Source organism: Geotrypetes seraphini, chromosome 15 (genome assembly GCF_902459505.1).
Source record: "Geotrypetes seraphini chromosome 15, aGeoSer1.1, whole genome shotgun sequence".
Classification (NCBI taxonomy): domain Eukaryota; kingdom Metazoa; phylum Chordata; class Amphibia; order Gymnophiona; family Dermophiidae; genus Geotrypetes; species Geotrypetes seraphini.
In genome coordinates, this window is record NC_047098.1 from 60,435,447 (window position 1) to 60,448,365 (window position 12,919).

The following is a 12,919-nucleotide window of genomic DNA, read 5'->3' on the forward strand; positions in this document are numbered from 1 at the left end:
AAATACAAGTGTATACAAACATGCTGTATTATTAATACAGAATTTTGGAAACTTTGAAAAATCTGGTACCTCTTGCACTAGAGTTGAAAAATAAGCAGATAGTACAAATAAATGTGTATCCTCTTCCCACACAGGGAGAAGAGAAGTTCACCTTTATTGAGAAGTGTGACAACCCACGCTCTGTAACATTGCTGATCAAGGGGCCAAACACCCACACGCTCACACAGATCAAGGATGCAGTAAGAGATGGACTGCGAGCTGTTAAAAACGCAATTGATGATGGTAAAAGGTTCTTCCAGATTTTTAGATGTTGCTTTTGATGTGCTAATTCTTTTTTTTCTTTTTACATTATTTTGTTTCATGCTAATGACTGTAATGAATATACTACTTGGAGTAGGTCTGACTCTGAACTTGTACTTTCTGGGTTGTAGAACAATGGGGGTTTTTATACTCTGTGCAATACTCTTATAAGAACATAAGTATTGCCGCTGCTCGATCAGGCCAGTGGTCCATCGTGCCCAGCAATCCACTCCTGCGGCGGCCCCTAATTGAGACCAGCCCTACCTGCATTCGTTCTGGTTCAGCAGGAACTTGTCTAACTTTGTCTTGAATCCCTGGAGGGTTTTTTCCCCTATAACAGCCTCCGGAAGAGCGTTCCAGTTTTCCACCATTCTCCTTATGTTTGTACGAAATCTATCCTCTTAACTTTAGAGAGTGCCTGGGACAGCAAAAGGGAAAAATCATTTTTGGTGATGGTAGAAGTTGGGTCTAACCATAGTTTTGAACATAGGTAATGAGCCCCTATAGAGGTCTCAATGGAACATTTGCCCTCCTAACTGAAAATTTTTAGAAGGGCTCAATGTTCAGATTAGAACTCCAGCAGTACTATCCACATAGATGTGTTTGTTCCCTACACGTTTCTCAATTTGGGCGCATTCTAAATCATAAAACCCCCTTCAATGTTCTGTCTCTACACTGTTGTCTTACCTTCACCTATCAGATTCGGGGCTTCAGTCCAACTTGGTCAGATATCACCTCTCAGCATATCATTCCCAGGTTGACGGTAAACCTATTTCTCATGTCCGAAACATTCGAACCTTTAGTATCTGCTTCATTGGTATTTCTCACATGGAAAACAGCTTTTTTGACAGCGCTTACTTCTTCCAGAAGACTCGGTGAGCTTCAAGCTTTGGTAACCGATTATCCTTACTTTCAATTTTTTCCAACAAATGTGCGAATGTGGTCTCATCCAAAGTTTCTTCCAAAAGTAGTCACTGATTTCCACCTTAACCAAGCTATCACTTTACCATCCTTTTTTCATCCTTCTCACTCTTCTTCAGCAGAAGAATCCCTCCACCCTTTAGACTGCAGATGTGCATTGCTGTTTTACCTTCAACGTACAAAAGACTTCCATACAACCAATCAACTTTTTGTTTCTGTCAACCCTTTTACCCAGGGTCAACCAGTTACCAAAATAACTATTTCCTCGTGGATTACACATTGTATCTTTCTGTTATCAAAAGGGCTCATGTGCCATGCCTTGGCTTCATTGGAGCACATAGAGTACGGGCTATGGCTTCCTTAGTTGCACATCTTCAATCAGTTGCCATTCAAGATTTTGCAATGCTGCTGCATGGTCTTCAGTTCATACTTTTAGCAAACATTATTGCTTGGACCACAGCTCAGCGCATGACACTTGTTTTGGACAATCTGTTCTGAGGAATTTATTTGCAATATAAAGGGCACCTCCACCCATCTATTTCTTCAGCTTGGGACTCACCTTCAAGTGTGGCTGCATTCCCCTGCTGTCTATGGAGTACACCCGTTACAAGTAAGCAACTGCGCTATCCTCCCACCCCCAAATGATGTCCTTTTTCCCCTCACTTTTCTGGCAACCGATTAAATGGAAGGGCAGCATCTACCTCTGTCTGGCTTAGCTGCTGAATCTGTTTTCACTGCACTTTATTTAGTGTGTTCATATTATCCAACTTTTCAGTTATCTGACAATTTGGATAATCAAGATTCTGCTGTATTGTAAACAATTCAAACAATAAGTAAAGAGTTTTGCATTTACTCAGGTTCCCTTTGTCTTGTATTGTTTTGTTAATGATCAGAAACTATTCCATTCGACATATATGCAATAAATGGAAATTAGGGGGGGGGGAAGCTTTTCACATCACTATAGGAAACTCAAATTGTAACGCAAGTCCTTCAGGGACAGAGAAAGGCATGCAGTACTTGGCTAGAACTACTGTGAAAGGTGAGCTGAATCCCAAATAAGGCCACATATGGATTTCAGATGGATAAAATTAAATGCTTAAACTTGTCCCTATTTTAAATGTCAAATTCAGGCATCTTGAAACTTTCTAGTAAGCTAAAGTGAATAAGATAATACAGTAAGTTGGTGTTTGAGATGGTGGTTCATCAGAATGTTTCAAGCCACTTGTCTTTTCTGTTTTAGGTTGTGTTGTTGCAGGTGCAGGTGCATTAGAAGTGGCGATAGCAGATGCCCTAGTTAAGCACAAGCCCATTGTTAAGGGCAGAGCCCAGCTCGGTGTCCAAGCATTTGCTGATGCTCTGCTCATCATTCCAAAGGTATGGCGTGCTCTCTGCTCCAAACTATTTTGAATAGGACCCTTTGAACCACAAATTTCTGTTCTACATTAGAGAGTTGCGGGGACAGAAATCCCACCCGTCCCCGCCAGGATCCTCTCCGTCCCCGTCAGGATCCTCTCTGTCCCCACCCATCCCCCGCAAGGAATTACCTCCATCCCCGCCCGTCCCCATAAAAAGCAGCAATTACTTCTGACAGGATCATCAATTCCACAGTTTGTTTTTTTTTGTGTTTGCGTTGCTGTTTTCCTTGTGGAATCTCTTTGGTGGAACTCTTTTTTTTGTTTTGTTTGTTTGTTTTCTGTTCAGGTAATTAACTTATAAACATCCTCTCTTACTATATTATATGGACGAACCCTGCTTCCATAGCCTTCCATCCCCGTGGGAGTCCCATGGGTTAGGGGGGGATTCCTGCGATCCTCGTTCCCGTGCAGACCTATTTTACATCCACCTCTATTTTACATTCAGTAAATAGTAAGCTGAATAAGGAAATAATGGAAATTTTTGTAATGTCTCAAAATTTTTGCCCAAAATGATTTAAATCATTTCAAGTAGCATAAAATTCAAAAATCTCGATTTGCAAAACACTCGCAAACCGTGTGCACTCATAAACCGAGGTACCACTGTATTGGATTTACAGTCAGAAGAAGGAAGTGCAACCAGAGACTCATGAAATCACCAGACAACAAAGGTAGGAAAAATGGTTTTATTTTAAATTTAGTGATCAAACAGCAATAGTGTTTTTTTAGCGCAGGGAGCCTATGAGCGTCGGGAGCAGCGTGGGGCATTCAGCACAGCTCCCTGTGCTAAAAACTGCTATCATATTTTAGTAAAAGGGGAGGGGGGTATATTAGCTAGATTGTGAGCCCACCGGGACAGTTAAGGAAAATGCTTGAATACCTGATTGTAAAACCGCTTAGATACCCTTGATAGGCGGTATATAAAAACCTAATTAAAAAAAAAAATTTGTCTTTTTGTATAGTTGTTACTGAGGTGGCATTGCATATTTTAGTCATCTGCCTTGACCTCTTTGGGGAAAAAAAAACCCAGATATAAATGATGATTAACATTTTCTCTGCACACAGTGTGCTTTTTTTAAATTTTATTGTTGGTTTTGACTTGGTCATTTTAAAAGTAGCTCACAGGCCAAAAAAGTTGTAGACACCCCTGCTTTAGAGGTTCTTTGCACAGTCTTTGTGCGTCATCTCTTCCTGATGTGATCTGTTTTTTTTGAGGGTTACCAAGTTGATTAGGTCTCCAGTTCACCCTTCGGTTCCAGCTTGGAATCTCAATCTAGTGCTTTTGATGCTGATTCGGCCTCCCTTTGAGCCCTTTAGCGCCTGCACACTGAAAGACCTTACTTTTGAAAACATTTTTTCTTGTAGCTATTACTTCAACAAGATGCGTGTCGGAGTTGCAAGCCTTTTCTTGTAGTGCTCCCATTTTGGAATTTTTGAAGGAGCGTGTAGTGCTACAGTCTGCTCCTTCTTTTCTGCCTAAGGTCATTTTCGCCCTTCTGGTTTTGGGTATTCGGGAGGGTACGTTGGAACAGAGGCAGTTATACAAGTTGGATGTCCATAGAGTGCTCTGCACTTACGTGAAAAGGATTCAGGAGTTCCAATGGTTTGATCATCTTTTTGGTCTCCTAGTGAGCACTTGTAAGGGAGAAAGTGCCTCTAAGGCTTCGATTGCACGATGGATCAAAGTCTATCACTTCAGCATAGCTTCTTCAGAAAAAAAACAGTTCCAGACTTTCTCAATGCTCATTCCACTCGGTCAGGCGGCTTCCTTGGCTGAGACTTCTGTTGTGCCCCTAGTAGATATCTGTAATGCTGCAGCTTGTTCTTCTTTGCAATCTTTTGTCACTACCACCGGGTGGATGTTCAGGCGCATCAGGACGCTGTTTTTGGTGAGTGCATTCTTGTGGTGGTGGCCCTTCGAGCGTCCCACTCGTGATGGGTACTACTTCTGTATGTTCCATCCATCTATGCCGGTCTGGAAGGATGATAAAGGAGAAATTAGGTCTTACCTGCCAATTTTCTTTCGTTTAGTTTCTGTAGACTGGCACAGAACTCACCCAGTATTTTTCTGTTTCATGATGCAAAGAGTTGTAGGGGGGGTTTCTAAGTAATGCGATATGATGATTTTTGTTCTTTTTGCCTTTTTTTCTGAGGAGTGTAAATAATTATTGTGGAGCAACGGCATCTAGTGTAGCTGGCGGATTGTGGGGACAGTTTTGGTTGCCTGTTCTGATTCTTCTCCATCAATTATGTTTTTCCTTAAACTTTTGAATGATGGAAAAAAAAAACCCAGGCTTTTAGTTTGGGGCTCCTGCTTGGCTATTCGTAAGACTTGTACTGTTAGAATTCAGTGTGTTCAGTCTCAGTCTGCTAGCAAAGGCGTATAAACCCATCCGTCTCTGCCAGTCTGGAGGAACTAAAAGAGAAAATTAGCAGGTAAGACCTAGTTTCTCCTTATCAGTGTTCGTTCCAATAAAACTACTGTACTTACCGTATATATTTTTATGATATCTGCTGGTTTTATATTTGGATTGGATGTTTCTCTTTCACATGGTACATTTGTAAACACTTGATTTCATAATCCAGTCTTAGGGGGGGCGTGGCTTGGAGCGCGCACGATATGGCAGCCTAACCGCAGCGCTCCCGTATCCAGGCAACAAACGGAACAAAAATAAAACTTTCACTTTTTCAAATCGCCACTAAAAATATATAAAACAACGTCGGAGATGGCAAGCATGAAGCAGGGGAAAGCTGAAAAACCTTCAACTTCAGGAATATCAGCAAAAAGAACAAAAGTTACTCCCCTGTCACCATCGAGTGTACCGTTCCCGATGGAGACTGAAGAACTGACTGAAAAATCTGATATAATGACTGAACTCTTCAAAATAAAACTAATGCTGACTGAAAATGCCAATAAAATAAATGAAGTAAAAGAAGAACTTCTCAACATGAAACAAGAGATCCAAACGGAGAGACTGAGAATGACAGTGCTGGAAGAAAAAATGGAGAGGTTTGATTCCTTCACACAGGAATATGACAAAGATAAAAAAGAAATAACAGCTTTAAAAAATCAAATGGTGGACATGGAGAATAGAGGAAAAAGAAAGAACATCAGAATTTTGGGGCTGGCTGAAAATATTGAAGGGGGAGATCCTGTGCAATTCCTGGAAAATCTTTTGCCTAAACTACTTCAGCTCAATTCAAAATGGCCGTTAGAAATTGAAAGAGCCCACAGAATCCCCACAAGAAAGCCAGTAAATCAGGCTGCTCCAAGACCTTTGATATTCAAGGTTTTAAGATATCAACAAGCTCAAGAAATATTAAAAATGGCAAAAGCAAATAAAAACTTGAACTACAAAGGATCAAAACTGATTTTAGTTCAGGATTTTGCTAGATATACAGCAAACATAAGAAAACAATTCCTCACATACAGACAGCAGCTGAAAGAAAAAGGATACATATATGGACTATATTATCCATCTACTATGAGAGTATCCAGTGGAAATAAATCCATATACTTTCAAGACCCTGCAAAACTGAAAGAATTTTTGACACAAAAAGATCCTATATTCACATAAAAAAAAAAATAAATAACTATGCTGAAGAAAGATAGAAGAAAGAAGAAAGAAGAAACAAGAAAGGACATGGAAAAAAAATAACTATGCTGAAGGAAAAAAAAAAAAAAAAAGAAGAAAGAAGAAAGAAGAAATAAGAAAGGACATGGAAAAAAGGGAAAAGAAAGAAGATTATTAAAAAAAAAAATTAATTAAGAAATAAGAAATGATACTAACTGGAAATATTTATACTGATATACTGAATGCAATAATAAAATATTATTTTATTAAATTAATTATTAATAATATATTAGCATCTATATTCATTAATATTAATAGGAAAAAAAAAAAAATTAAAAAAAAATATATATATAAATATAATATAAAAAATTATTAAATTATTATAAATTTATTTATATAATACATAATTTAATCAAATATAGAATTTATTCAATTATATAGCATACTAACTTATTATGATTAATGAATAATGAAACGAATTACAATGTTTTTATTATTAAAAATATTGAAAAGAAAATTAGTTACTGTTATATTGAGAATAATATATAAAAATGAAATATATTAATTTATTATAAAAACAATATTTTAATTCTATGTAAGAAAATTATAATTTTATGAAATATATACAAGAAAAAAATTTGAATATTGAAAGGATTAATTAATAAAATAGATATCTATTATAAAATTTTTTATTAAATTCAAATATTCAGTCATATTAACTTATTATGAAAAACAAAAATTAAGTAATTGATTGGTAGATAATTAATAAAACATGAATTTATTATAAAACTTATTTATTGAGATAAAATGTTTATTTTATTCAATTATTCATTCAAATTAATTCATTATGAATATGATTTATGAAAATAATTGAAATGCATTATTATTAATATTAATATTTATATAAAAATGGATATATTTAATTTATATGATGAATTACAGATATATATGATCTATGAAAATGATTGAAATGCATTATTATTAATATTATATCAGATATATAGAGAATAAGAGCTATATTTGAAATATGTTTATTTATTAGAAATATTATATTACAAGTATGCATGATATTGAATTTAATTTTATAATTCAAATATATTTAATTCTCAGTAAATTTATAAAATTTTATAGATTAAATGAATATAATTTTTAATAATATAAGGGTGGAAGTATATAGAATGTATTGAATTCAGAAATATATTTTAAATAATATAATGTATTATTAGTTGCCTGGAGATGGAGATGTAGGTTTTGCATGACCAATGCGTGTTCCAAATCAGAATAAGATAATGGGTGGGAGGGGAGGGAAAATAATGGGTGGGTTAGGGGATAAATTTTCAATGAATGTGCTAGGAGCTAATCATGTAAACAATCATAGAATATTGATTAAGTATAATTATTAATCAGATGGATCTAAAAATGTATTCGCTGAATGTCAATGGTTTAAATCATCCTATTAAGAAGAAGAAATTATTATCGTTCCTTAAAAATCAAAATGCGGATATTTATTTTATTCAAGAAACTCATCTTTCGGAAATTGAATCAAAAAAATTATCTGGAGGTTTTATTTCTAAATGTTTATTTGCACCGGCTTTAAAGAAAAAGGCTGGAGTGGCTGTTCTAATAAATAAAAAATGTAATGCAGATTTTAAACTAATTAATTATGATCCCTTAGGAAGATGGGTGCATGTCGAAATGGTTCTGGGAAATACTACCCTGAATTTATTCAATTTATATGCTCCTAATACGAATCAAATGGAGTTTTTTAAACAAATTCAACAATTGCTCTTACCACTGGCTACATCTAATTTAATAGTAGCAGGGGATTTCAATGCTGTAATGGATCCGATATTGGATAAAAAACCAAGTAAAGTTATGAAATCATTAGGCTTAGATAATTTGATACTATCTTGTGATTTAGTAGATATATGGCGAATTCTTCATTTTAATGATCAGGAATTTTCTTTTTGTTCTCAGGTCCATAAATCCTTTTCACGAATTGATTATATATTTGTTTCTAATAATATAGCGCAGCGTGTCTTAAAAGCAGTAATTGATCCCATTATAATTTCAGATCATGCTGGTGTGTGGATTAATCTTCAAAATTATGATGCTGAAAACTCTGATTTAATTTGGAGATTTAATAATGATTTATTAGCGGATTCAAAATTTCTTGAAGATTTCAAAATAAAAATGCAAGAATTCTTTCAATTTAATGAATCAGATGATATTAATGCTGAGATCTTATGGGATGCTTTTAAAGCAACTATGAGAGGAAATATTATTTCATATTCAACATTTATTAACAAACAAAAAAAAAAACAATTTATTGAGATGGGAAAGCAAATTAAATTATTAGAAAATAAATTAATTGAGAAATGGGAAAATAATACATTACAAGAATTATTAAAATTAAAAGTTAAATACAATGAAATTTCTTCTCAAATTGTGAGGAAAGACATTTTCAACAAACAAGTACAATATTATGGAAATTCAAATAAAGCTGGTAAATTATTAGCAAACTTTCTAAAAGCAAAGAAAAGAAAATCTAAGATTATTGCAATTAAAGATACAAAAGGTAACACACATACCAACACAAAAGATATTATAACACAATTTCTTGATTTTTATAAAGAATTATATACTTCCAATTCTTATGAAAATAAAGAACAAGACGGATTAACTTTTTTAAATTCATATATTGGACCAAATATTCCAGATCATATAAAAGGAAGTTTAGAAGAACCTATATCTTTAAAAGAATTAGAAACAGCATTGAAGTCTCTTAGAGTTGGATCCGCTCCAGGTGGAGATGGGTATACTGTTGAATTTTATAAATTTTTTCAAAATATCATATTACCACATCTGTTAAATTTATATCAATATCAAATAAAGAATGGAAAAATTTCTGGTACTATGGCAGAATCAATAATTATAGTCTTACCAAAACCAAACAAAGATCCTACTCTGGTTTCAAATTACAGGCCTATTTCATTATTGAATGTGGATAACAAATTAATGGCTAAAGTATTAGCATTAAGATTGGCAAAAGCTCTCCCTTTCATTATTGATGTACATCAAACAGGATTTATTGCTAAAAGACATTCATCAAATAATACTAGATTAGCATTCCACTCATTAAATTTAGCAAAAAATATAAATGATCCAGCTTTTTTAATATCTTTAGATGCAGAAAAAGCTTTTGACAGAGTGGAATGGAATTTTATATACCAAGCTTTACAATGGTTTGGTATAGGATCCGGTTTTATTGAAATGATTCAGACATTGTATAGCTCTCCTGGAGCAAGATTATATATTAATAATAATTTATCAAATAGATTTAACTTGCACAGGGGAGTTAGACAAGGATGCCCTCTGTCTCCTTTACTTTTTGATATTGTCCTAGAACCTTTATTAATTGCAATAAACAAAACTAAGGAGATAGAGGGAATATCATTTAACAATTTTGAATTTAAAATATCTGCATATGCAGATGATATATTATTATATTTAAGAAAACCGGAAACTACTATTCCATGTATACTTAATTTAATAGAAACATATGGTACTTTTTCTGGATATAAAATTAATTGGAACAAATCTGAAATTCTCCCAATAAATGTTCATTGTACCAAAGGATTATTTGACCCATATTCATTTATTTGGAAAGATGATGGTATAAAATACTTAGGAATTATGATCAAAAATACAATTGAAGACACAGTCAAAGAGAATGAAAAACTTTTATTGAAAAAAATAACAGAAATGTGTGAGCAATGGAATCCATTACATCTTTCTTGGTGGGGAAGAATTCAAACAATTAAAATGATGATATTGCCTGTGGTTTGTTACCAAATGAGTATGATTCCAATATTTTTTCAGGGGTCATTTTATAAAAAACTTAACAATATTCTTACAAAATTTGTTTGGTGTGGGAAAAGATCAAGAATCGCTTTAGTATCATTACAAAGACCAATTATGGAAGGGGGGGTAAATTTTCCAAATTTTTATAGGTATCATCAAGCCTATATCTTAAGACAGGGTATGTATTGGATTCTCCCAGAGCTTCTAGAAAATGTACCAGATTGGCTATATTTAGAATGGCGGCTCCTGTTCCCCTTATATCCAGAACAGTTAATAACTATAACAATGCCTAAAAGATACAAAGACCACAGAATTTTATTTGACACTTGGAAAACATTGAGATATATTAGTAATTTATCACCTGAACCTATTGCTAAATCTCTAAATCAATCAATATGGATAAACTCCAGGATCAGAATTGGCGGATTTAAAATCGTCTGGAAACAATGGATAAATGCAGGAATAAGAACATTGAATGATATCATATCAGAAGGTTCACTGCTTAGTTTTTCACAATTGCAAAATAAATTTGGATTAAATAAATCACAATATTTTAAATGGATGCAATTGAAGCAGGCCATTCAGGTAGGGTTCCCTGAATGGAAAAATCTAAATAATCAATATAGTTTACAGGTTCTATGTTTCCAGACGGATTTGTTGGGTCACCAAGCCGCAAAATGGTACAAATTGATATATGGATTTTTAAATAAAAAAAAGAAAACAGGTCTTAGGGATATTTGGAGTATTGAGATAGGTCAGACAATTTCTGAATCTCAATGGCCACGATTTTGGTCCTGGAGATTAAGATCTACAAGGTCAGCATCTATGAATCAAACATGGTTATTTTTATTACATAGAGTATTCTGGACCCCAACGCGCCTGCAAAAAATAGATAGTACTAGATCTAATAGATGCTGGCATTGTAAATTGGAAATAGGGACGTTAGATCATTTAATCTTTTTTTGTCCCTTTGTAAACGCATTTTGGAATTTAATTTGGCCCCAAATTAATAAGTTACTAGAAAATCACGTAGGACTCTCGTATGACACCATATTATTTGGTACTGCAATGAGAACTAAGAGTCCGATTTCAGCAAACAATAATAAGCTATTACTAATACTAACAGGAGTCGCCATGCAACAAATTACTCAAAATTGGAAAGATTACACCAAATTAAATTATACGTTCTGGTGGAATTCTGTTTGTCATATTTATAAAATGGAAAAAATAATAGCGTTACAACAGGGAAATCATCTTAATTTTAATAAAATTTGGCAACCATTGACAAAATATTCTAATGATTAGTTCTTAGCACAATGATAAATAATTATATATGAATGGGGTGGGATTTGACTAATTAATGGAAATATACTATATAAAAAGGGGATGGAAATTATATTTTATATGCTAATGTATAATCTTTATCATAGTATATTTTAAATACGATGTATTATTAATGATAATATTTTAAATATGTAAAAAAAAACTTTATTGTATATTATATTACTCAAATATTGTAAGAATGGAAAACTTATAAATAAAAATTTAAAAAAAAAATAATCCAGTCTTAGATGACATAAAAGACAAGCCTGATTATACATTTTTTTTAATTTTATACACCACTTACAGCTAGGCGGTTTAAATTCAAGTATTCTTCCCTATCTCTCCCAGTGGGCTCACAGTCTGACTTAATGTACCTGGGACAATGGAGTGTTTAAAGCGACTTTCCCTGGGTCACAAGGAGCAGTGCTGGGCTTGAACCTGCAACCTCAAGGCAACTTTGTATCTGGTATTCCCAAGCCACCCCAATTCCTATTGCCCATCAAAAGCCTCTATTTTATTTTAGGCAGAAACTTGTTTAAATGGTACATATAGCTTTCCTGAATTTAGATGCATGTTTTTTGAATGCTCATTGCTTTTGAAAAGATTCATTATGCAAGTTATAAGTTGTTTTTGTACTTGATTTCTTAGATCTTTAAACTTAAACCTTCAATATTTGTTTTCTATATTCCGAAGGTTCTTGCTCAAAATTCAGGCTATGATCCTCAGGAGACATTAGTAAAAATTCAGACCGAATATGCAGAATCGGGTCAACTTATTGGTGTGGATTTGAACACTGGTAAGATCTATTAAGCTATCGCATTTTCTGTAAGATCAAAGTATTTTTGTGAATAGATTGTCAGCCAGGTATTCTGTTAAAGTTGAACTTCTATATCACTCCTGCTTTTTGAGATAAAATGACCAGATTAGCAAACAGTGCTGTCACACCAGGAGACACAATGATATTTTCTGCTTTATTCTCCATTTCTTTTTCAATAATCTGGTCAACAGCCACTACACAAAGAATGAAAGTTTTTGTTGTTTTTTTTTCCTATAAATAAGCTGCTTTGATTCATGCTCTGAAAGACGGTACATTAAAAACTGAAATAAATACTGAACCAGAATAGTTTAGAATTAAATTAGAACAACCTCACAAGTGGAAGTGGTGGTGTTCTGACAAGTTTTAGAATATAATTCTGCATGTATATTTTTCAGGTGAACCAATGGTGGCAGCAGAGGCTGGAATCTGGGATAACTACAGTGTTAAAAAGCAGCTCCTACACTCTTGGTAAAATTATTAATAATATAGTCTGATAGTGTAAACTTTCCTGTTTAAATTTTTGGTTGTACAAGACTTAAGAGCAAGATCCCTGTTCATCTTGCATAAGACCTAATGCAGTTCTAACCTAGCATCAGACTCTCTTAACATCTCTCCCCTTTCCTTAATCTGTTGTTCTGTTACATATTTCCAGTGCAATAGGTGAGACATTCCAGAGACCATAGGGTTATTTCCCACTACATTTCCCC

At 33.9% G+C, this 12,919-nt stretch overlaps 1 protein-coding gene across 1 annotated transcript in view; it reads left to right on the top strand.

Annotated features, from left to right (window-relative positions):
* CCT6A (chaperonin containing TCP1 subunit 6A) overlaps positions 1-12,919 on the top strand; it is a 36,922-nt gene that overhangs the window by 15,081 nt on the left and 8,922 nt on the right. Inside the window, exons 10-13 of the mRNA XM_033921493.1 lie at positions 135-282; positions 2,462-2,595; positions 12,089-12,191; positions 12,608-12,680. Coding sequence (XP_033777384.1) covers positions 135-282; positions 2,462-2,595; positions 12,089-12,191; positions 12,608-12,680 — 458 coding nt within the window. The remainder of the gene's footprint in view (positions 1-134; positions 283-2,461; positions 2,596-12,088; positions 12,192-12,607; positions 12,681-12,919) is intronic.